This window comes from Juglans microcarpa x Juglans regia, chromosome 2D (assembly GCF_004785595.1).
Source record: "Juglans microcarpa x Juglans regia isolate MS1-56 chromosome 2D, Jm3101_v1.0, whole genome shotgun sequence".
Classification (NCBI taxonomy): Eukaryota; Viridiplantae; Streptophyta; class Magnoliopsida; order Fagales; family Juglandaceae; genus Juglans; species Juglans microcarpa x Juglans regia.
The window spans coordinates 12,724,255-12,747,874 of NC_054596.1; the positions used below are offsets into that span (position 1 = coordinate 12,724,255).

The 23,620-nt window shown below is 37.1% G+C and overlaps 1 protein-coding gene across 3 annotated transcripts; it reads right to left on the reverse strand.

Annotated features, from left to right (window-relative positions):
* Positions 1-3,795: 3,795 nt before the first annotated feature.
* Positions 3,796-8,069, reverse strand: LOC121250941 (50S ribosomal protein L17). Of its 3 annotated transcripts, none has more exons than XM_041150206.1 (7): positions 7,922-8,069; positions 7,606-7,735; positions 7,447-7,501; positions 7,140-7,190; positions 4,761-4,852; positions 4,602-4,679; positions 3,796-4,121 (listed from the first exon to the last, which is right to left on the reverse strand). In XM_041150206.1, exons 2-7 carry the CDS (start codon positions 7,659-7,661, stop codon positions 3,980-3,982), a joined length of 474 nt encoding a protein of 157 aa, XP_041006140.1. In that variant the 5' UTR covers positions 7,662-7,735; positions 7,922-8,069; the 3' UTR covers positions 3,796-3,979. The 3 variants fall into 3 exon arrangements, with proteins under 3 accessions (XP_041006140.1, XP_041006139.1, XP_041006141.1); XM_041150205.1 differs by having other exon boundaries at positions 7,606-7,699; positions 7,922-8,067; XM_041150207.1 differs by having other exon boundaries at positions 7,606-7,694; positions 7,922-8,041.
* Positions 8,070-23,620: the final 15,551 nt, after the last annotated feature.

Consider the following 23,620-nt stretch of genomic DNA (forward strand, 5'->3'; position numbering starts at 1 on the left):
TTTTTTGTTTTTTGTTGATCAATTTGCTTTATTTGATCTTTGTCAATATATTATAAGATACGTTAATGGGAACAGTGAATGTATCATGGATACGTTATAATCATCATGTGGGTAATAATTAATTTCAAAGAACAAATTTAATTTACTGTCTAATTAATTGTTAAAATTTCAATAGTTTAAAATGATTATTAATTCATATTAATTTGGTTATCTCAATTAAATTGATATAACCTAGAGGCGCCTCCTAGAAATTAATGGTTATGCCATTGGTCTGTCTATATATATCCATAGTAGATCATTATAGTCATCATGTCAAGGGATACATGAATCATGCTCACCTTATTGCCTAATTAATGATTTACACAAGAACTCGAGTATAAATGTACGGGTGCGTGGTTGACTAGCTATATATATATATATCAAGCTATATAGAGACCTGCATGCATGCATGTCTCATGACGGCCGCTTGCAATATCATCAAAACTTCGATTGCAAGTTCAGTAATCAAATATATATAACGATGATGATCAACGTAGTACTAGTGTATATATATGGATCAGTACAGTTCGTCAAATTACGTACGTAAGTAATTTGTTAATTGGCATGCACGCACGTACTTCGTTAATTAAGGGGACTATTGATCATGAGTAGCATTGCATTGCAGCGGCCACAAGCTGGAGTCTTCAAGACTATAACCGAGAAGAGAAGAGATCACCTAACATTTGAATTGGTTAAAAGGGATCCCATAGGCCATGAGTAGTACTTCTCCATCGATCATGAGATGGAGGGGTACGTAATAACTATATATTGGCGACTCTGAGAAGAGTCAAGGAGCTAGTTAAGGTGGTGGTCATGAGATCAAAGGAAAAAACATCAATTGAAAAAAGACAGCACATATACATGATGTGTGTGTGTGTGTATATATATATATGTACATACTTTTATATACAAGACGAAAATTTGTTCTGAATTAGAGCCAACCAAGTGTTTTAATTGTGGACTTTGTTTTTTTTAAAAGAAGTACACAGAAGTTACACATCCTAAGACAATATTATATTTGACAGTCAACGCAAGACGTTCTTTGGTGAGCTAGTGAAATTTCTTAGAAATTCCGTAATGATTTTCTTGTGATCTTTGTGTGCGTACATACGTAGTCATATACATATATATATATATATAATTATTAAGGTATTTTATCGTCATAGTCAAGTTTTTCACAATTAGTAGTAGGAAAAAGGAACCAATATTAATAGTCATACCTTTATTCTAATAATTTTAATTAAGAAGTATCTCCGAAATCTAGCATACGGTTTAAAGCTCAAAGGGTTAAGGCCTGATGGTTAAACTACTTCCAAAGAATAACCTGTGTTTAGCTTGAGTGCAACTTTCCTAGGGTAATAAAATATCTAAAAAATAATCTAATCAGGACTGCTACATTTATAAAGAATTATACAAAAAAATCATACAAATTGACGTGGTTTCATCTGATCCATTAGATTTACTTTATAATAAAAATAATTTTACAATCTGGCGAATCACATCAAGCTATATTAGTTTGTGGGATTGATTTTGTGTAATAACTTTATGGCTAAAGTATTTTTCTAATCTAATTAAGTATACTGATGTCAATGATATCTCATGCTTCTGTCACTTAGAGAATTTTTTTTATCTTTATTATTTTTTATATATATTTTATTATTGATCAGCAGGGAATAAATAAATATTATATATATATATATATATATATATATATATATATATATATATATGAACTCCTTCTAGAAACGTGTTTACGTATGATATTCTTAGTTTTAAAAAATAAGAGAGTAGAGAAACTTTAATTGCATTCCATGGATTAATTGCATGAGAATTAGTGGTGCTCTCCGCACCCTACGGGGCGAGATACCCCCTTCCCGTCCACCAACCAGCCATGAGCTACCATGCACAAAATTTACAAAATATACGGTGAAATACAATAAAAAATTCACAATAAATCCACGAGAACACAACAAATCCACGATCACTTGCAAGAAATAATCGAAGATATATATATTTGACTCAGAGAGGGACTGAGAGTGCATGAGGAAGAGAGCATGAGAGGGAGAGACGGCTTCACTGCAAGGACCAAGAGAGAGAGAGAGAGAGGGAGAGAGAGACGACATCACGGGCAGCGGTGAGGTTGAGAACCACTCTGGGGGAACTAGGAAGGGAGAGAAGGAGGGGAGAACTGGGAAGAGACTCGGGCCCGCCGCCCACCCCTAATGAGAATTGGTACCAACAAGAGATCTATCAAATATTCTATGAAATATTGCAAAAGTAGGAGCAGCATCGAATCTATAGACATTAATTAAGGTTATTACGCATGCATGGAAACGAGGGGAGTACCTAATTTAGTTTTTCCTAAATAAATTCCAACTCCCAACTTGCACTTAATAGTTTGAGATCACTTTATACACACACGAGCAAACAAACGCGCGCACGCGCATATATATATATATATATATATATATAGAATTATTCGTAAGCTTTTAATATTATATCGATTAATTAGCAGTACCACTCCCTATCTATGATGACTTTCTTATTGCAATCAACTCATTTTTATTTAGGATTTATTGGGTTTTTCCTGTTCAATTCCCTATCTTGTCCCCCACACATTTCTAACTGCTTTCCATTGGCGCTTCTCATGTAGGTCGACGAAAAATATTCCATGGTAGAAAGAATGTACAAGATGATAGGACTCTGGGGGCGCCAGGGCTCAATTCAACGTCGCAGACACATAAGTTTTCTCTTTCTGATTGTGTTTTTCTTTTCCCTCTCTTTTCTCAAATAGTATGATAGTGATCCATGAGCAGTTCAAGCCTCAAGGTAGATTCCTTGTCTAATCCAAGTAATAGTTATTTCGACAAATAGATAAATTAAGAACCTGGCCCTGTTTGGAAGCAAAGAAAATAACCAAGAGCACTCGAGATGTATATATGTCATGGTTTTCATGTTTCAACCATATCCAAAACTGACGTACGTAGGCCCAGATGCGACGGACAGAGATCATGAAGAAAGAGAGAGAAAAAGAAAAAGGAACCGTGACGTGAAAGACCTGGGAGCAGGATTGAAGAAACCGGTGGCACAATTAATGGAAAACAATGGGAGCTGGGAAGACAAGGGAGTACTACTGTGACAAGACGAATACGTAACGTAAATACAAACCAAACTTTACGTACGTAAGTTTTTGTGTCGGTCTGATGATCTGATCTTCACGTATTTGTTTGTTTGTACAAACAGAACGTACTTGCATGGTTTAAGACATTATATGTAAAAGCCCAAATAAGGGGCCGGAAGCAGTAAACCAGAGCCCAAGAACATGCCCCCTAATTCCGGTTTCTTCCCCTTCACCACTGTTGTCTATCAGTGTCAACAAATGGGCTAATCAAAGGAGTCCTGCGCCTTCCATGCAAGGTTACCTCCCCTATTTTTTATGCCATTCTACGCTCTAAACCTAAAGGAAGGACCAAGCTTTATTATTTATAGCTTTTACAGTTCGATATTCTTCTACGAGGTCGTGTCCGATTCAATTACATTCTTGGACACCATACGATATATACGAAGCATTTCTAATTGTATATTTCCACTGTCGGAATTATAAATTGCTTAGGATGAGGGTCAACTTCTGTCGGATAACCCCAAGCACAGACCTGCACACAGGCTAACGCAGAGCCTCTCGTGGAAATCTAAATCAAATTGCCTAAATCGAAGCTTGATGAGAAGGAAGCATTCACAGTTATATTACAAAGCTTATTTCAATGCAAAACTCAACACAGAAACAGCTAAATTGATAATTGTTTAGCTACCGTTTACACACCACATTTATTCAAAACCGTAAAGCACTCAATTAAATAAAGCCATGGCTCCACGCTACTCAAGTATGAAACAAAATTTCTCTGTTATAACATGCGGCTCTACAGCATGAGACTTTCATATCTCAAGACTCCGATATATCCTCTTTTGGTGGTGCAAACTGCTTGCTGACCCTAGATCTTGTCCAGGGATCGAGGGGCGCTTTCTGAGGTGGTTGAGGATTTGGGGGCTTTGCTTGCCTAAGTTCATTATCTCGGTCAATAAACCTGTTCAATGGCACCTATCTGATTAGATAATACAAGCAACCTCATCAAAGTATATCAAAACATTAAATCAGTGGACAAGTGTGTTTCTGAGCAAACGGGAGCTTGATTGGGGGCTAAAAGTTTAGCTTCATCACTTCAACATTATACAATAAAGAAATCGAGAGCGTCAAGGATGAATCTGACCATCAAACAGAAAATAAAAATATTGTTGGCTATGACATCCCTTCAAATGAAGCTTAACCTAGGATACCAAATGCATTCTTACCACACGAAGCCAATCAAATGGAATCACAAATTCAAAGCTGCATTTTTCATTAACTAAGAAGCCTTGCACTAAATTATTGGTGAGTGGACAGTGAATATTGGCACAAAGTAGAGAATAAGATAATGTGATGTCTATCAATATATAGCTGTAAGCTTATACAGGGAGCCTCTCAAGTCAAACAAAAACTACAGTCAACAAATAAATTACAGCCTTACTCAATATATGCCATCGGGGCAGCATCACCAACTCGAATACGAGTCCGTAGCAGTCTTGTATATCCACCTTCTCTATTTCTGCAACACATAACATTTGCCCAATGTAGTACTTACAAGACTGACCGAAAAAAGTAGCAGGTTTGAGAACTAGTGAATTACTTGTATCGATAAGCCAGTTCGGTGAATAGCTTGTGAATGACATCATCACCTCGCACAAAAGCAGCAGCGCGCCTAGCTGCACAGAGGGAACCCTGTGATATTTATGAAAAGGATCAAAATACATTAGAACACAAGAATCTAAATACTTTTGTTTTTGCTAAGAAGAATGTAAGTACATTAGAAAGCAAGGATGCGTTCCAATAATGAAAACCCAAACATGGTGTTATCATATCTGAACTTCCCAACTAAAAAAATTAACAGTGTTTTACAGGATTCCAATTCATACTTATGAATACTAGTCAGAAAATTCATTGTTGGTGATTGATCAGGTAATCCTGAAATCACAACTTCATGCTATACATCAATATTAGAATAACAATGAATGCATGTAAGCAATTTTGTGATAGTCTAGTATTAAAAAGGAAAAAATGCATTCCCCGGGGGTTTAGGTTCCATGGGTGAGTCCGCTCTGCTGTGGGGTGGTTCCCCCGTCATAAAAAAAAAAAAATGCACATTGGAAGCACCCAACTAGAGAAGTAACCACATTGTAAGGCACTCCACTTCAAAGTTTACTAGGACATTTGTTACTGATAAAAAAAAAGTTCCAAGCGCATTTGTATACTACAATTTTGATGCGCAAACCCTCATTTCAGGAAGTTGCACATCCAAAACTTTACATTTCAAGATAATAGATTCTCGGAGATTATTTTCTGAAAAAGAATGGTCTATATTATTTAACCATTTCTAATTTCTTGTAAAATCCAAATACTAGCAAATTATTTTTTCTTTTATCTTTTCGTATAAAGGCTTACACTGATTGCTTATTAGCTATTGTAGATAACTGTTAATGTAAGTGTTTACCAGCTATAGATATTTCCAATTGCTTATTTCCATGTGCAACGTAGAGAGGCTTCATAATAATTTATGGTTAGATTATCTAAGACATCTGATCACCTTCTACCACCCTGCTTCTCCTACTACAGGATGTTCACTTCCACCTTCCTTTTGATGATCTTATGCTCTTATTTTTAGCTTAGAATATGGCCCACACTACCTTTAAAAAAAAAAAGTGCTTCCGTCACTTGTGAATTACCTACGAGGTTAAGGCTAAAACATGAGGTGTTGAAGCATATGGCTCCTTATACAGTTATCAAAACCTTGCACTCAATCCTTAATTAAAACTCCAAATTGATCTTTCAAATGTTGTTAAAACATCTTGAGTTTGGCCTTCACATCCAATTTCTAATGGATCCTTGCTGTCTGGTGAATGACAGAGAACCCTACTATTCAAAGGTGAGACTTTGAATGCAGACATGACAAAGTCGTAATTCTGAAAATGTGAATGATTTATTTGATCTTTATATGTTTCCTTTGTACATGCAAATAAATGCTGCTTCATTGTTAAATCTGAAGGTCTTTATGGCTTCAAACTCAACAGCTCAATTTCTTCACCTAAAAAGTCACGTTCCACAGAATCCTAGGAGTCATCCTATGAAACCAAATTCAGCAGATGATTAAAGGTTTCAGGAAAAAAATAACACAATAAAGGGAAGGGGAAAGCAATTAAGCTCAACCTGAGGACAATAACATGTGACAATAAACCCACACATATCATCCAGACAAAACATGTTACACGGCATTACAGAAGAAGCAAGGGTTTGGGTAAAGTGATGGAGTTCAGAGAAGAGTAAGTGAAGTGGGTGTTGTGTGAAGTGAAGTGGGTGTCGTGAGCCGTGGGCCTCAGTGAGCATGGGGCCTTAATAAAATGAAGAAAAGATCTGCAAGGGTGAGCACTGGTTACAGGCCTATGAGGCTGTAGCGGGCCCAAGTCTCTGCTATCAGTTGTTATTTTGTATTACGCACAGAGTAGTATTTTTATTTCTATTTTCCAATTGGCTGAGAGCCAGGTAGTGGAATAGGTGTCTGGAGTTTGTTATATGCCGTAGCAGAGGTTTGTTAGAGGAATAACCAGAATATCCCAATTCATCTTTTCATGTTTCCTGGAGGTGCTACCCTCTAAGTGAGCTGTATCCCTACATTTGACAGTAATTCCAGAATTTTCTATCACTTTCCATCATTTTCTTGCATATTTTCTATTACGTTTTCTTTGGAGTATTACAAAACATGCTGGTGAAAAAGTACAATTCTTTAACAATTAGTAATATGCTTCCTTTCTCTAAGTCTCTTTATTTTCCCCCCCTTTCTCCCTTCCTGTCATGCGGGTCATGACACATACTTTTATCATGTTCCAATAAATAAACTTCTCTACCCAGTTTGGGACTTAATTTCACACAAGAATATTTGCACGAACTAGAGAATAAAAGCAGCTTCCTAATCCTAGCAATCCAAAAAATTTCATAACTGGCAAGTCACACGAACCTCTTTTCCAAGCTGCACCATATTATCTGCAAGGCGCCGAATTTCTTTTGCCTGTGAATTAAAAAACAAGGGAAAAACTAAGAAAATCCCACTACAATTTATCCGATTAAAAGAAACAAAAGTTTTCATTTTCTACATCCATTATGGCTCTTGAGAACTTAAAAAAAAGTCAAGTTAAAGAAGAGTAACACAACACTAAAAAGAAAAAATCATGAAAATATATAAAACTCATCAAAATAAAATCTCACACCCCTTGAAATGGTGAAACCGTCGAGGAAAAGAAAAGGAAAAGAAAGAAAGAGGGCACCTTGGCAACAGTGGTTTCGATGCGCTCGTGCTTCACCAATTGGGACACCATTGTCCTAAAAAATAAAATCACAAAAAAGGATGAACAGGAACTTCAAGATATGTACGGAAAATGAGAGCTATTCCTATGGAGAGTGATATTTTTAAATGAAACAAGAACCTGAGCATGGACATTCGGTGACCCGTAGGTCGACTTAGCTTCCTGAACTTGGTCATTCTTGTTCTTCTTCACACAGAGAGAGAGAGCGCCTGAACTGGTCAACCAAAAACCTTAGGGTTTTAGCTTAAGGCTACTTTCGGTGTAAGGCGTACAACGGGAGCGTACAAGAATGAGAGGGAATTAAAGAGGCATCGGCGACGGAAACCAGGGACGGAGGGCGTCGGTGTGAGGCATACAACGGGAAAAAATATCTCGGAGAAGAGAGAGGGATACAAGCGGAGAGAGTTAGATAGGGAGGCAGACGGAGAGGACTTACCGGTGGTAGTCGACAACGGCGTTGGCTGCTCGGTGCGATGGCTCGCGGCGGCCTTTGTGTGTGGGATGAAGGGGGCGACGGAGAAGTGGGGGGGCGACAACTGAGGGAAGAGGAGATCGGGGATGGGGGAAGAAGGAATAGGGTTTTAGGCTTAACCCACAAAAGGCAACGTTTGGTCTTTTTTTTTTTCATCATTAGGCTGGTTTTGGGTTTTTGGGCGACGGGCGTGGGTACTGCGGACCGGGTCATTACATGCCACCACCATTCGAATTAGATTATTTATTTATTTATTTTATTATTATTATTTTTTATAATCTAGGGGTACTACAGCAGAGCCACCCCTTCCCTGTTCCTGAATGGGTGGAGGCGAGGATTTTTTCCCCACACTCCACCCCGTCCACTGGACCTCTAACTATTCGCCTCCCAGCCCCCTTTCACTGGATCTTTGGCCCAATTTAGTTATCTGGGTGCAAAATGGTTCAGAAACTCATTTAAACTTGTTTTTAGACTCAAAATTTAACTACAAAAATAAATATACTGCAAAAAAATAAAAAATAAATTATATAGATATTGGATAGAAAATATTAACTAATAACTATATACTAAATTTCAACTAATACTATTAAGTATTAATTAATAATCATCACTAAGGTACTAAGATATTACAATTATACAAATTAAGAGAACTAATAAACTATTATAATATTACAAACTCATCTAAAAATAGTAAATATTACAAATTGTATTACTAATTATTGTAGCAACATTACAATTAATTTTAAATTAACAAAATCATAACATTTTAAATTAGATCAATTTGGGTTGGCGGTGAGTTCACTGAGTTGTGTTGAGATCATAAAACTTGCAATATTAATAAGTTAAAAATAAAAGAAATTAGAATTATAAAGTTATAAACATGAAACAAAAATTTAAAATACATGCATATTGTGCAAACCATGGCAAATTGGCAATGATGAGTCCAATACAGACAAAGTCATACTGTATCGGAAGTAGCCGTAGACGTCGTCTCATATATCACTATAACAATTAAATTTGAAATTAATACCAATTAAATTAAAATAAATAAATTAAAATAAGAAAATGAAATTTTAGTTCCACGATTACCAGATCTAGGCTGATCACCATCCTTCTCCTCGACGTTAGCCTCCTTATAGTGAAGAACATCCGGAACATGAATTGGACTTCCCGCAATCCAATTCTGCGTGCAAATCAAAGCCTTCACAGTGGTAGGAGCTAATGAACTCCATAATGAATGTAATACGCGTTTTCCGGTGCTAAAGACTGACTCTGAGGCTACAGTGCTAATAAGGATGACTAAAATACTGCAGGCTATCTCTCCAAGGACGGGATACTTCACAGCATTCACCTTCCACCAACTTAATATATCAAAGTCTCATGAAAATGGTTGAAGCTCCGCTGTCAAGTATCTGTCTATCTCTGACTGAGCCTCCGTAGAACTCCAGACAAACGGGTTCTACTCCAACCTCTCACCCCAGTTCAATTTACGTCTTTTTCCAACCCTGATTTCTGGAATTGGTGGGAGGGTAGGTGTAGGTGTCGCAATATTACCATCCCGCAAAACGGTAAACTCATCAAATAATCCACTAAGGGTTTCCTTAACCCTTGCTGCAATATGCTCCACCCATGCTTGCTCGTATGCAATTTTCAATCCATATACCATGCCATCCACCTTAAACTGAGGGTCAACAACAACAGCTATATATAACAAAATATTAGCTCTAGTGAAATCTTCCCAATATTTGTCATACTTCGTCTTTATAATCAATGTCATCTCTCGCAGCCTAATGTGACCACCCGCGACTATGTCATCTAATTCTTATTTTATCCTACATATTTGCTGATAGAAATGATACGATGTATGGTACAAAGTTTCAGATAACATCATGGTAACCTCGTAAAAAAGCCTAAAAAAATATATGAAAATAGATACAACTTCCCAATCATCTTCCATATGCTTCATCAATTCCCCGTGATCATGAAAATATTTTACATATTAGATGTTTTCATCACCTAATAATCCAAATGCCAACTTATATTCTTAGGCTGCTTCAAACATAAAAAATGTTAAGTTTCATCGTTTAGGTATATCAGTACAAAGACTCTTATTGGATGTTAGGCCTGCAGACCTCGTAGCAACTTTGAGTCTCTTCAATCATGAAGGAGAAGATCTCACTCATCTCACACAGTCCTAACCCAAGCAATCGAGTCATGAAGATCCCTTAAACCATCAATGACAATAATATTCAGAATATGTGTCGCACATCTCACATGCAAACACTCACTACCTATAATTGTCTTATTTGCCTCTCTAAGATAGGTGTTAAGATGTCCCAATGCAACATCGTTAGACAAGACATTATCAATTATGACTGTAGCAACTCGTGTCAACCCCCACTCATTGATTGCGACTTCCAAGGCCCTCCCAATCGTCTCACCCTTGTGATCGGTGGTTTGAAAAAATTTTATAATTTTTTTTGTGCAATGTCTAGTCACAATCAACAAAATGCACAGTCAAAGAAATATAATTAAAATTTTATACCAATGTCTAAGTATCGGTGGTGAGGCAAACAAATTAACCCACCAATTGACCCTTCAACTTCTCTTTTTCAAATCAATAAATGTTTTTACATCCTTTGCCACCTTGTGACGAGAAGGAATATTAAATCTTGGTTCCAAGTAATGAAAATACGCTTGGAAACATTTCCCATCAATAACTTGAAAATGTTGCTTATCCATGATGACCATACGAGCTAGGTGTCTCATACACTCATCGGGATCATACTTAGTATACCCTTCAACATTGCACTCCCACTACTCCTATCCACCATTTTTTAGGTCCAATCTCTAGCCTAGAATGACTCTTCTCTTGTAATGATTTTTTTGAAATTTTTTTGCATTGCTTTTCTAAGTGCACATTTAATTGTGAGGTACTATGTTTCTTATAATGGCATCCATAAATTTTAACATAGTGGTTACACTTAGATTGAGGGTTATTGAGGACACCACCTTTTAGTTTGGTGAAATGAGACCAAACTATAAAAGCAGGTTTCTTGCTGGGCTTGGAGGTGGGGCAAGGTTCCGTAGGCATAAAGGTAGGTGTTGGACCAGGAGTGGTAGTAGGAGTAGGGGTACCCTAGGTAGGGGGAGCTTGCACTAGAATCTGCCGAATTTTTCATGAACTCAAGCAAACAACAAATATGAAATTATAACAAACATGACAACATGTCAAACAATTAACATCCAAACAAAAAACAAAAAAACTGATATGATATTCTCTATTTTAATAGAACCTTAAAGTAATCAAGAATCAAGAATCATACATTCTTTAATATCACAATCATTAAACAAATCAGTTTTAACTTTCACCAAATAGTAAGGTTTTTTTTTTTTTTTTTTTTTTTTTTTTTTTTTTTTTTTTTTTTTTTTTTTTTTTTTTTTCAGCTGCATGTAGTTTTGATCTACTGCTTTTAGTGCTTGTCTATTATGTAACTATCATGACGAGACTTCACAAAAACCCTAAAAATAAAAAAGAAAAGAAAAGAAAAAATAAAAAGTTAGCCATGTTAGTCTGACAGAGTGAGTAATGGTCTACTTGTTCATGATTTAGTTGATCTAAAACAGGAATTTGGCAAGTTAAGACCTTGTTTTGGATATATGGTAGGGGCCTAAAATCATCAGAGCGGCCAATGGAGGTTGGTTGGTTGTAAGGAACAGAAGAAAAGCTATTGAAAAACACATGACTAAGTTCAATGTTTTTGTGGACAAGAAAAACGAATCTTACTATCCTTCAAGATCAAGATAGATCCTTGACGCCTAGAAAAAAATGCATAACATAATCATTTTTTCTTTTTCCCAAAAAAGCGAGTCCTTTAACTCAGGGCCTGTACATATGACTTTGCAAGATGCACCGAATTTCAAAACCCTAAATTAATTTAAGGTTCCAATCCGAATTTTGAAACCCACAAAATCACTATCACAGACATAATATCATGTATTTAATCATCAAAACACATCACAAACCCACAAAAATCACTATCACAGATTCACAAACCCACAAAAATTAACACACATAAGTCATCAATCATCAAAACGCATGCACAAGTGAGTCTCCACAACTCACAATTCACAAACACAATCCCATCCTCCATCTCTGATTAAACCCCATCATTCTTCCAATCTCTGTTTCATAACTCAATAAAAAATAGAATTTGTGAAATCGGAGACTGATAGCAGATTCTTACCTTCGGCGACGGAGATGCAGATGGACGACGACGACGATGACGTAGTGGGGGAGTCGCAGGGAGGGGGTCTTAACAGATGACCAAACGACGCCGTTTTGTCTGGTCATTTGTTATTAAGTTAAAAAATCCCCCATACATAAAACGACGTCGTTTTGTCTATGTATTTACTGGGCGGGGGTGAACCCCATCCTGCCCCTGTTGTGGATGTCAGATGTAGGTTGCCGGGGGGATCCACCCTGCCACATCGGGGTGGGGGGAATGGGGGCGGGGACCCGCTGTCCACCCCTATTTTTATCTAGAGCATTCATGAAACTATTGATATAGATACAAGGACATAATTTTTTTAAACTATCTACATAGAAGGAAATTTATATGCGAGATATATCCGGTCAATTATATAGGATTATTATTTGCTAGCCTAATGCTATGTTTGAATGTTGGGAGTGATCTTAGATGATCTGTGAATGGTGGAGATTATTAAAAATATTTTCAAAATAATTACATATTATATTTTTTATTAATAATATTTTGAGATTTATTTTGGAAGTAATAAATTATTTTGAAAATGGAGAAATTATAGAAAACTTACAAACTATATTGCTTATGGTTATAATAAATTTGGTCCAAAGAATTGTGGAAGGGATGTTTGCATCCCATATCGGGCTGGGCCAAATTTGGAGGGATATTTACATCCCTCCCTATCCAGGCCAAGTTTATCCTAGAGGCCCCAATGTTTAATAGTACAATCGGCCCATGAATTGCAAAAGGGAGAAGAGGGCCTAGGGCCTGGGCGGGAAGCTAGGTGACGTGAGAAGGAAGTACACCACCTACCCTAACACTGCCCTACAGAAGCACGTTGTGCCAGAGCCACCCTACATTTAAAGATCATATATGGGGCATGGACGAAGATCACAACAAAACCCCCTTATAACCGACAGAGCGCATAGAAGGTGGTCTCATCCACCCACCTACTACCAAGGCACAGCCCCAGGGAGGCCATGCTGCATTAAAGACAACAATGTGGTATCTCGTATGGGATACCAGGGCCTCTGACACGAGATACGAAGTATCCTCTCGACAAGCCTTACAAAAGCCGAACGTCAGGTTAGAATTTAGGACATATGTTCTCTTGCTTACTAGAATTATCTCGAGGAACAAAAATCTAACTTAGGCATTGAAGGTGACTCTTAAATCTCGAGCCTCATCTTCCTAGATAACTAAGCCCAGTACTCGGTATGCGAAACACATTATCAACAAATTGAGTAAATCAATTTTAGTCCTTTGATAAGGATCTGGACTCATATGCCTCGGCAAAATCAGCACATGTGCAACCTAAGCTCTCAATGGACCAATGCCATCTAGTTGGGAGGAAACACATGTAACCGTTGGACTAAGGCCTCATTTGGATAGCTATCTCAACTTATCTCATCCCATTTCATCTTATCTTATCTTATTTACTTTTCAAACATCACTTATGCACAAATAATTTTCAATTTCAAATCTTTAACTTTTCATCTAATCATTACCTAATTATTATATCTTTTCCAAACTTTCAAACAAAATATAAAAAATCATTTAGCTTTTTCAAATAAAAAAAAAATTATATTAAAAAAATTATATTCTAGCAATATTTTAAACTCAACTTTTTCTCTCTCATTTCTCAAACCTAATAAAACATCATAATTTCAACTATTTCACCTCTATTCACAAACCATTTCACTACTATTTATAGATTTCTCATCTCATCTCAATATCTAAACAAGACCTAAGTCCAACTTTTGGGTCATTTAATAAATGTAGTATATGTACCTATTTGGATCTAGTTTTATTGATACGAACAACTATAAATTTTTGTTGGCATCCTTTGGTTATTTATAAATAGACTTCTTGGCTGCGTATTTATATTTATAAATATACTTCTTGGCTGCATTTTTATTATCTCATAAGCCAATTTCGAAATTCTCTGTATCAAAAGTATTTTATTTCTTTAAAACTTGTCATTAGGATCTGCATAGAACATAATTATAATGTTTTGGTAGAATATATAGCAAAATCTGAGAATATTCGAGTCTAATCTCATTTGTACTTAACGTAATTAGATAAAATAGACTTGTTTTGAGCTTGCTTAATGTTATTGGTGGGGGCAAATATTATGTTAAGGAAAGCGACATTGTAATGCGGTTAGATGCAAACTTTTTTCTTTCTATTTTTCTTCTTTTGCAACCCCCTTTGCACCAACAAGAAATTCAAAAAATGAGTTTAGACATTCAAAATGATGAGTTTAGTTTGTAAAGAACCAAGAAGTAAAAAAGGACATGTGACATTAAAAAACGGTGCGTTTAGATTTGCGATTACATTTGATTTGCTTTTGTTATTTTTCCTAGTTCTGATGGTCAACTACATTTGTTACATTTATCAGAATATGCGGAAAGAAAAAGTATTGCAGAAAAGAAAAGAGAAAACATAATCTTGGAGAGAAAATGTATAAGCTTGTATTGTATTTTCTTGAGAACTTTTACATGAATTAGACCTCTGTTTATACACATACATTGATAGCTAGCTAACATAACTTGCTAACTAACAGAACTGACTTGTACACGTGTAACTCTTTAGTAGATTTTGACTTATAATTTAATACTCCCCCTCAAGATGGAGTGTAAATGTTAATAACACCCATCTTGGAGAGAATATTAGAGGAGATTGTAGCCAAGAGTTTTAGTCAAAATATCTGCCAGCTGTCCAGTTGAGGAAACATGTAATGTTTTCATAGTGTTTGCGAACAGTTTTTCCCTAACAATATGACAATCTATATCAATATATTTTGTATGCTCATGAAAAACTGGGTTAGCTGCTATATGCATGGCAACCTCATTGTCACAAAAAAGCATAGTTGGTTTGGACAATGGTGCAAATAAGTCTTTCAGCAAGTGTTGCAGCCAAGTAATTTCACATGTTTTTGTTGCCATAGCACAGTATTCAGCCTCTGCTGTAGACCTAGACACTGTATTTTGCTTATTGGATTTCCATGAAATGAGAGATTGTCCAAGAAATACATAAAAACTAGTGATAGACTTTCTAGTGTCTCTGCATGCAGTCCAATTTGCATCACAAAATGCCTTCAGCTGTAGCTCATTTGCTGATGGGAAGAATAACCCTTGGCTGGGGTTGCTTTTGATGTATCTCATGACATGATGAGCAACTGCCAAATGAACTTCAGTGGGATTTGCTACATACTGACTTAATATTTGAACAGAAAATGATAACTCAGGTCTTGTAATGGATAAGTAGAGAAGTCTTCCTACTAATCTCCAATAACAAAGTGGATTTGAGAGCCTTTCCTTCTATTTTGGATAGTCTTAAATTTTTATCTACAGGAAATGAGGCTGGTTTACATGCCAAATAACCTGAATTAGACAATATCTCAAGAGCATACTTTCTATGTGAAAATGTAATACCTTTTGTGGAACGAGCAATCTCAAGACCAATGAAGTATTTCAAAGGTCCAAGGTCTTTGAGCTTGAATTGAGAATAGAGATATTTCTTTAAATAAGCTAACACAACATCCTCATTACTGGTGATGATGATATCATCTACATAAACCAATAATGCAATGAAGAAGTTATTTTTCTGTCGAGTGAATAAAGTGTGATCAGTTGAAGATTGGATAAAACCATGGGCTATCAAATTAGAGGAAAACTTTGAGAACCACTGTCTTGATGTCTGCTTAAGGCTATACAAAGACTTATTCAGTCTGCATACAAACAGAGAGCTAGTGGAATTAGCTTGAGCATAAGGCAGAAACTCCCCCTAAGCAGATGATCCCTTCGAATTGCAATGAAATCCAGGAGGTAAAGACATGTATACCTCATCTTCTAAGTCTCTATGTAAAAATGTATTGTTCACATCCAGTTGGTGCAAAGACCATTTTTTGGATGCAGCTATGGCTAAGAGAACTCGTACAGTGACTAACTTGGCAACCGGTGAAAATGTTTCCAAGCAGTCCAATCCTTCCTGCTATGTACAGCTCTCAGCAACTAATCGGGTTTTGTATCTTTCCATATAACCATTTGTCTTATATTTAATCTTGAAAATCCACTTACATCCAACAACTTGCTTGTTGGGAGGTAAGTGAGTTGTGGTCCAAGTTTTATTATCTTCCAAGGCTTTAGTTTCATCAGCCATGGCATCACACCATTGAGTATGTTGAATGGCTTGTCTAAATGATGTTGTTTCTTTTTAGAAGAAATGGAAAGTGTGAATGCCTTATAAGAACAATAAAGATTAGAATATGATAGAAAAGAAGAAATTAGATATTGAGTACCTGAGATAGAACCTTTACTTAAAGAATCAGATAATGAAGTGGCCTCTGCAATATTAGCTAAGTTGTAATGATAATCTACAAGATATGGTGGATTTTTGTGAACTCTAGTGGACTTTCTAATTTTAGGTTTTGGAGTAGCAGAAATAGGATTTTGCTGAGAAACAATTGGAACTGGTATGTGAGTTGGAACTGAATTATTTTTGGGTTCATTTATGGAATAAGAAAGAGAATCTTGAGTAATCTAAGTTATAGGAGATGTAAATGTATCAATAGGAGTAAAATCATCTGTTTGAGGAACTAGTATGACTACTGACTGAGTGGAAAGATCATGACCAGTTTTGAATGGAAATATAGATTCTCAAAAAATGACATCTCTAGATAAGAAGATGACATTTGTTTCTAAATCATAGAGATTGTGTCCCTTGGTGCCATATGGATATCCAAGGAAAACACATGGATGAACTCTAGGTGCAAATTTAAAACGATTATGAGATAAGGTGGATGCAAAGCAGAGACAACCAAATACTCTAAGATGAGAATAACTTGGTGGTTTTGAGAATAATATCTCATATGGTGTTTTATCAGATAGTAGAGGAAAGGGTATTCTATTGATTAAGTAAGTTGTTGTGAGAATACATTCACTCCAGAATACAAGGGGTAAATTGGCATGGAATCTAAGAGATCTTGCCACATTTAAGAGATGTAGGTGCTTACGCTCAACCACATCATTTTGTTGAGGTGTAGCAAAACATGTTTGTTGATGTAAGACTCCTTTAGAAGAATAAAATTCTAGCATATCAAACTGAGCCCCTCTATCAGTCCTTGTAATTTTGATATGAATATCAAATTGTGTCTCTAGGAGTTTGAAAGATGACTGAACTAGAGAGCGAGTGTTAGATTTATTTTTCATTAGATATACCCATATACAACGTGAATGATCATCCATAATTGTAAGAAAATATCTAAAATCAGTAATTGACTCAACAGAGAAGGGACCCCAAATGTCACAATATATCAAATTGGAAATTTTATTTATGATGGAATGACTAGTATTGAATGACAATCTTTTATGTTTTGCCAATGGACAAATATTACAATTGAAATTTGAAGGAGTATGTATATTAGTCAACAACTTTTGTAGTGTTTGAATCTTATTGAGAGAAGGGTGACCTAGCCTAAAATGCCAAAGATCAAAGGAGGGAAGATTTACTTCAGAAAATACAGTAGAATCCGTAACAAATTCTTGCAACAAATATAGCCTAGCTACTTGTTTAGCCACTCCAATCGTCATCCATGAGTGTAGATCCTGTATGAAGTGAAAATGAGAATGAAACAAAAAACAACAAGAATTTTCTACGAGTCTTTTGACTGAGATGAGATTAAAGGAGAAAGATGGAATATATAGAAAATTATGAAAAACTAATGAGTTTGATAGTTGTACAGTTCCAACATGTGTGACAGGAACACATGTAGCTAGGGTGTTTCATCAGAAGATGAGTTGCTCATAGCATTCATTGCTATAGGTTGAGGTGTTTGTGAGGAATATTGTTAAAAGGAAAGAAGTTGTTGACACTGTTCTTTGGAGAAAGGAAAATGAGGAGTGGAATCTAAAGCCATGTTTGTTTCATCAAAACCAGTGGAAGATAATGAAACTTGATGTGTAGAGATGTTTTGGTTCTTGGATTTTAACGATATCCGGGTGGATATTCATGTAACTTGTAGCATCTATCAACTGTATGCCCAATGAGACCACAATGAGTACAAACTGGCTTAGAATGTTGCTTATGATAGTTCTTGATCATTGGTCCATGAACATTAACATTCTTGAAAGCAGCAGTTTCAGTCATCAAAGTAAGAGATAAATATTCTATCAATGGATGAAATTGGATCCATGAGCAGAATTTGTCCTCGAATATATGTAAAAGAGTCATTCAGACTCATAAAAAATTGAACAACATGTTCTTTTTGATGTTGATCAATTATTGTTTTTAAAGCTCCACAAGAACAACCTGGATTACAAGAACAACTAGGGATTGGTTTCACAGTAGAAAATTCATCCTATACGGCTTTCAACTTCATGTAATAAGAATTGACAGAAGATTGATCTTGAACTAATGAAGCAAGATCTTTCTTGAGTTGGAATAGCCTAGGACCATTACCTTGTGTAAATCTGATTTTCAGATTGTTCCAAACTTATTCAGCAATCAAAGTGCTGATAACACTGGCAGCAATTTCTCGTGTAAGAGAATTAAGGATCTATGAAAGGACCATGTTGTTGCACCGAAACCATAAAATGTACAAAGGATCAGACTGATTTTGTCGAGAAAACGTTCCATCCACGAATCCCGTCTTGTTCTTGGCATTGAGAGCTATCAACATTGATCTACTCCACGTATAGTAGTTCTCACCATTCAAAGGCTGAGAGACCAAGATCAAACCAGGGCTTTCTTCATGATGAAGAAAATAGGGATTGGAAAAATCTTCAAGCTAAAAAAGATTTAATGTGGAAGTCAAATTCATATCAGAGTTTATTTCTCTGATACCATATCACAATAAGCAGAAAGAAAAAGTATTATAGGAAAGAAGAGAGAAAACAAAATCTTGGAGAGAAAATGTATAAACTTGTATTGTATTTTCTTGAGAACTTTTACATGAATTAGACCTCTATTTATACACATGCATTGATAGCTAACTAACATAGCTCACTTGTACATTTGTAACTCTTTACTGGATTTTGACTAATAATTTAATAATATTGCTCAAATTCTTTTACCATTTTACACCTTTCTATTTTAATTTTGCAATATAATGGTGATTTAATGAAGTAGAACTTCTAACTCGATTGTATAATGTAATATAAAATAATTAAAAATTTTTTATTATTTATTTTTAAATTATTTAATTATAAAAGGCACAAAGCACTCTGTGGTCATTCGGGCGCCATTTTTTTCTTGTTCGGTCTAGAACCTAGGTAAGTGAATTCCGGATGCAGTTTCCAAATCGGGTTATATCTATTACCTAGGCTAAAAATTGGATCACGTACCTGACTTGAGTAGGGCTAGGTACGATTATGTAACCTGATAGTCAGGTTTTATTTAAAAATTGATCTTAGTATCAAAACAATGCTGTTAATTTGGTAAACCAAAACAACGTTGTTTTAGGCTGAGAGTTAAAATCACTTACCCCATTCGATCTCTTAACTCTCTATCTCTCTCTCTCTCTCTCTCATCGAAATCTTAGTCTCCTGGCACTCTTCCTCTACCGATCGAAGCTTCCTTGCCTAGTGGTCGTTGTCTTCATCACTTTGTCGCTCTATTGTTGACTTCAAGAACCCAAGGTTGGTTTTCTCCATCTCTCTCTCTCTCTCTCTCTCTCTCTCTCTCTCTGTTAGAGCTTTTATAATTGATGGATTATTGTAACTCTTCCTCTGCCTATCGACGCTCTATTGCCTTGTGGCCGTCATCTTCATCACTCTGTGTTGCTCTGTCGTTGACGTCAAGAACCCAATATTAGTTTTTCTCCACTTCTCTCTCTTTGTGTTGGAGCTTTTATAACTAATGGATTCTTATCTCTCTTAGCTTGTGTTAGAAGAGTGTTGGATTGGTAGATGTTCCATTTCCTTTTGATTCTAGCTTGGTTTGTTCTCTGCATTTTATTATTATGGACGATGTTCAATGCAATTAATATTATGTTTTTCAACATTATTTTTTTCTTGAAAATATTTAATACATGCAGGCTTTAAAAAAAAAATACCTTTACAATCTAGAATTCGGATTTTTGAATTTCAAAAACTTAGTTTCATTTGGGTTCCAGCCTGAGTTTAAAACTCAATCCGGTTTGGATTATGCCCGACAACCCAGACAAATGGATGAACAGTCTTATATAGCGCTGATGGTGTTTTCAAGGAACCATAATTTCAAAAGAAGTGTAATTTGAGCCCATATCAAGAGCTGTTTTCAAAGCCTCTGGACCCGGGTCATGTATTTGCATGGGTGCAGTAGTAGTTCAGCTTGTATCTGTTTGGAATTGGGGTGATTAATTTATGGAACAGCTAGCTAGCTAGCATGCATGCAGTACTTGACCCTGATCATGACGATGATCACTTCAGTATTTTATGTCCAACACTGAAATTGATACCAGCCGTAACCATGCACGACGTCCTTCCTCGCCTTGAAACAAGGCCCATAAATTGAAATTGATAATGCTCCGGCCTAGCTCCATCTAATTCACACATACATGACATGACTGTTCAAAAGTGAGAATTGTGTTGGGGAACTCAACACAGCGGAAGGGATAAAAACGGTAATAAAAGAGTACAATCTACGCACTCAGTGACACCAAGAATTTAACGTGGTTCGGCAACTGCCTACATCCACAGAAAAGAGCTTCACTATTAAATAGTGGTACACAAAAAAATATTACAGAGGAGGAGGATCACACTCCACTCAACTCAACTCTCTTCTTTTCTCTCAGAGCTCTCCAGGCTCTCTCTCTTTTCTCTTCTTGGGTGTTGATTGAAGCTCTCGCATGGAGCTTCAATTTATAGGCGACGATTGTGTATGAATGCATTTAATTTTGCATTCATTTGCTGGACGTTGGGGCGTTGAGCGTTGGGGAGATGAGTGCTGAGCAGTCAACAATGACTGCTCAGGGCATGGACTTCAACAATTCTTCCCCTCCATGCCCACTTACTTAGATGCTATCCATCCCAGCTATGTCTCTGCATAGCTCAAGCTTCTCACTTGTAACCACCTTCGTCAGCATGTCCGCTGGATTCTCTTTCGTATGGATCTTCACAAGCTTCAATAGCTGTTGTTCCATCGCTTCGCGTATCCAATGATAGCGGATATCAATATGCTTGGTGCGGGAGTGGTACATTGAATTCTTGCTCAAATCTAGAGCACTTTGACTATCACAATGTACCGTGTAGTCTTCTTGACTAACCCCTAGTTCTTGGAGAAAACGCTTCATCCACAACATTTCTTTTCCAGCTTCTGCTGCAGCAATGTACTCTGCCTCAGTTGTAGATAAAGCAACACACTTTTGCAATTTGGACTGCCAAGAGACAGCTCCTCCTGCAAAAGTGAAGAGAAATCCCGAAGTAGATTTCCTGCTATCCAGATCTCCTGCCATATCTGAATCTGTATAACCTTCCAAAACTGGTTTAGCTCCCCCAAAACACAAGCACATCTTAGATGTACCTTTTAGGTACCTGAGAATCCACTTGACTACTTCCCAATGATCCTTTCCTGGATTTGAAAGGAATCTGCTCACCATGCCTACAGCATGAGCAATATCTGGTCTGGTACAAACCATTGCATACATCAGGCTTCCTACTGCTGAAGAGTAGGGGATTACTTCCATTTCTTCAATCTCTTTCTTTGAAGAAGGACACGAGTTCTTGCTCAACTTGAAGTGGTTAGCAAGTGGAGTATTGACTGGCTTAGCATCTCCCATGTTGAAACGTCTGATGACCCGTTCAACATATTTTTGTTGTGATAGCCACACCCTTTTGACATTCCTATCACGAACAATCTTCATGCCCAAAAGTTGCTGTGCTGGGCCTAAGTCCTTCATGTCAAAGGACTTGGATAGTTCCTTCTTTAGTTTGTTAATCTTGGACCTATCCTCACCAACGATTAACATATCATCAACATAAAGAAGGAGTATGACAAACTTGGCATCCTGGAACCTTCGAACATAGACACACTGATCTGCAACAAGTCTCTTGTAACCATGACTCATCATGAATGAGTCGAACTTCTTGTACCATTGCCTCGGCGCTTGCTTGAGGCCATAGAGACTCTTCTTTAGCTTGCAGACTAAGTGATCTTTCCCTGGAGCTTCAAACCCTTCTGGTTGCTCCATATAGATTTCCTCCTCCAAATCTCCATGGAGAAAGGCTGTCTTCACATCCATCTGTTCGAGTTCCAAATTCAAGCTGGCTACCAATCCGAGTATGACTCGGATTGACATCATTTTCACCACCGGGGAAAATATCTCGTCAAAGTCGATTCCCTTCTTCTGTTGGAATCCTTTGACAACCAATCTGGCCTTGTGCTTTATCAGCTTTCCTTGGCCATTTTTCTTCAGCTTGAACACCCATTTGCTCTTTAGGGCTTTCTTTCCTTCAGGAAGTTTCACCAACTCATAGGTCTGATTTTTCTGCAAAGAACTCATCTCTTCTTGCATTGCCTGCACCCATAGGCTTCTATCAGCATGAGTTTGAACTTCCTGGAAGCTCTCCGGCTCCCCCTCATCAGTAAGCAGAATATAGTCTGATTCCGGATATCTCATCGACGGAATCAGTAGGCGGCCTCTTGCCGATCTTCTTGGTTGAGTTTCATCAACCAAAGGAGGTTCATCACCATCTAACCCTTGCGGTGGTACACTAGCTGCTGGTGGAGGGGGTTCTTGCTCCCCCTGCTCAACACCCTGAGCTTCTTCTTCTGCTTCTGGATCTCGATCCTGCATATCCTCATTATCTGTGGCGAACTGTAATGGTGCAGGATGTGTATAGGAACTAAGCTCTACTGACATCGAGGAAGCTTCAGTTCCTATATGCTGGTTTTCATGGAACACAACGTCCCTACTTCTGACAATTCTCTTTGTCACTGGATCCCATAATTTGTATCCGAATTCTTCATCTCCATATCCAACAAAGATACATGGAGTTGACTTGACATCGAGCTTTTGTCTCAGCTCCTTGGATACGTGTGCAAAGGCTTTGCACCCAAACACTCTCAGGTGAGAGTAAGAGACATCTTTTCCAGACCAAACCTTTTCAGGAACTTCAAATTCCAGTGGTGCGGAAGGTGATCTGTTGATCAGGTAACAGGCAGCACGAACAGCTTCACCCCAGAATGGCTTTGGTAACTTAGCCATACTGAGCATGCATCTTGTTCTTTCAATGATGGTCCGATTCATTCTTTCGGCTACACCATTGTGCTGAGGGGTATATGGGACCGTCTTCTCATGTCGAATACCGCGATCAGCGCAGTATGCAGCGAACCTTTTGGAAACATATTCTCCTCCATTGTCCGTTCGCAGGCACTTCAACTTCTTTCCCGTCTCTCTTTCCACTAGGGTGTGGAA

Bases quoted from the DNA above. Each gene is read 5' to 3' on its own strand.
- LOC121250941 (XM_041150206.1), bottom strand. From the start codon at position 7,661: ATGACCAAGTTCAGGAAGCTAAGTCGACCTACGGGTCACCGAATGTCC. The intron at 4,680-4,760 runs GTAATTCACTAG...TATGTGTTGCAG, and splicing joins GAACTGGCTTATCGATACAA to AAATAGAGAAGGTGGATATA. The intron at 4,122-4,601 runs GTAAGGCTGTAA...GCCATTGAACAG, and splicing joins GCCCCGATGGCATATATTGA to GTTTATTGACCGAGATAATG.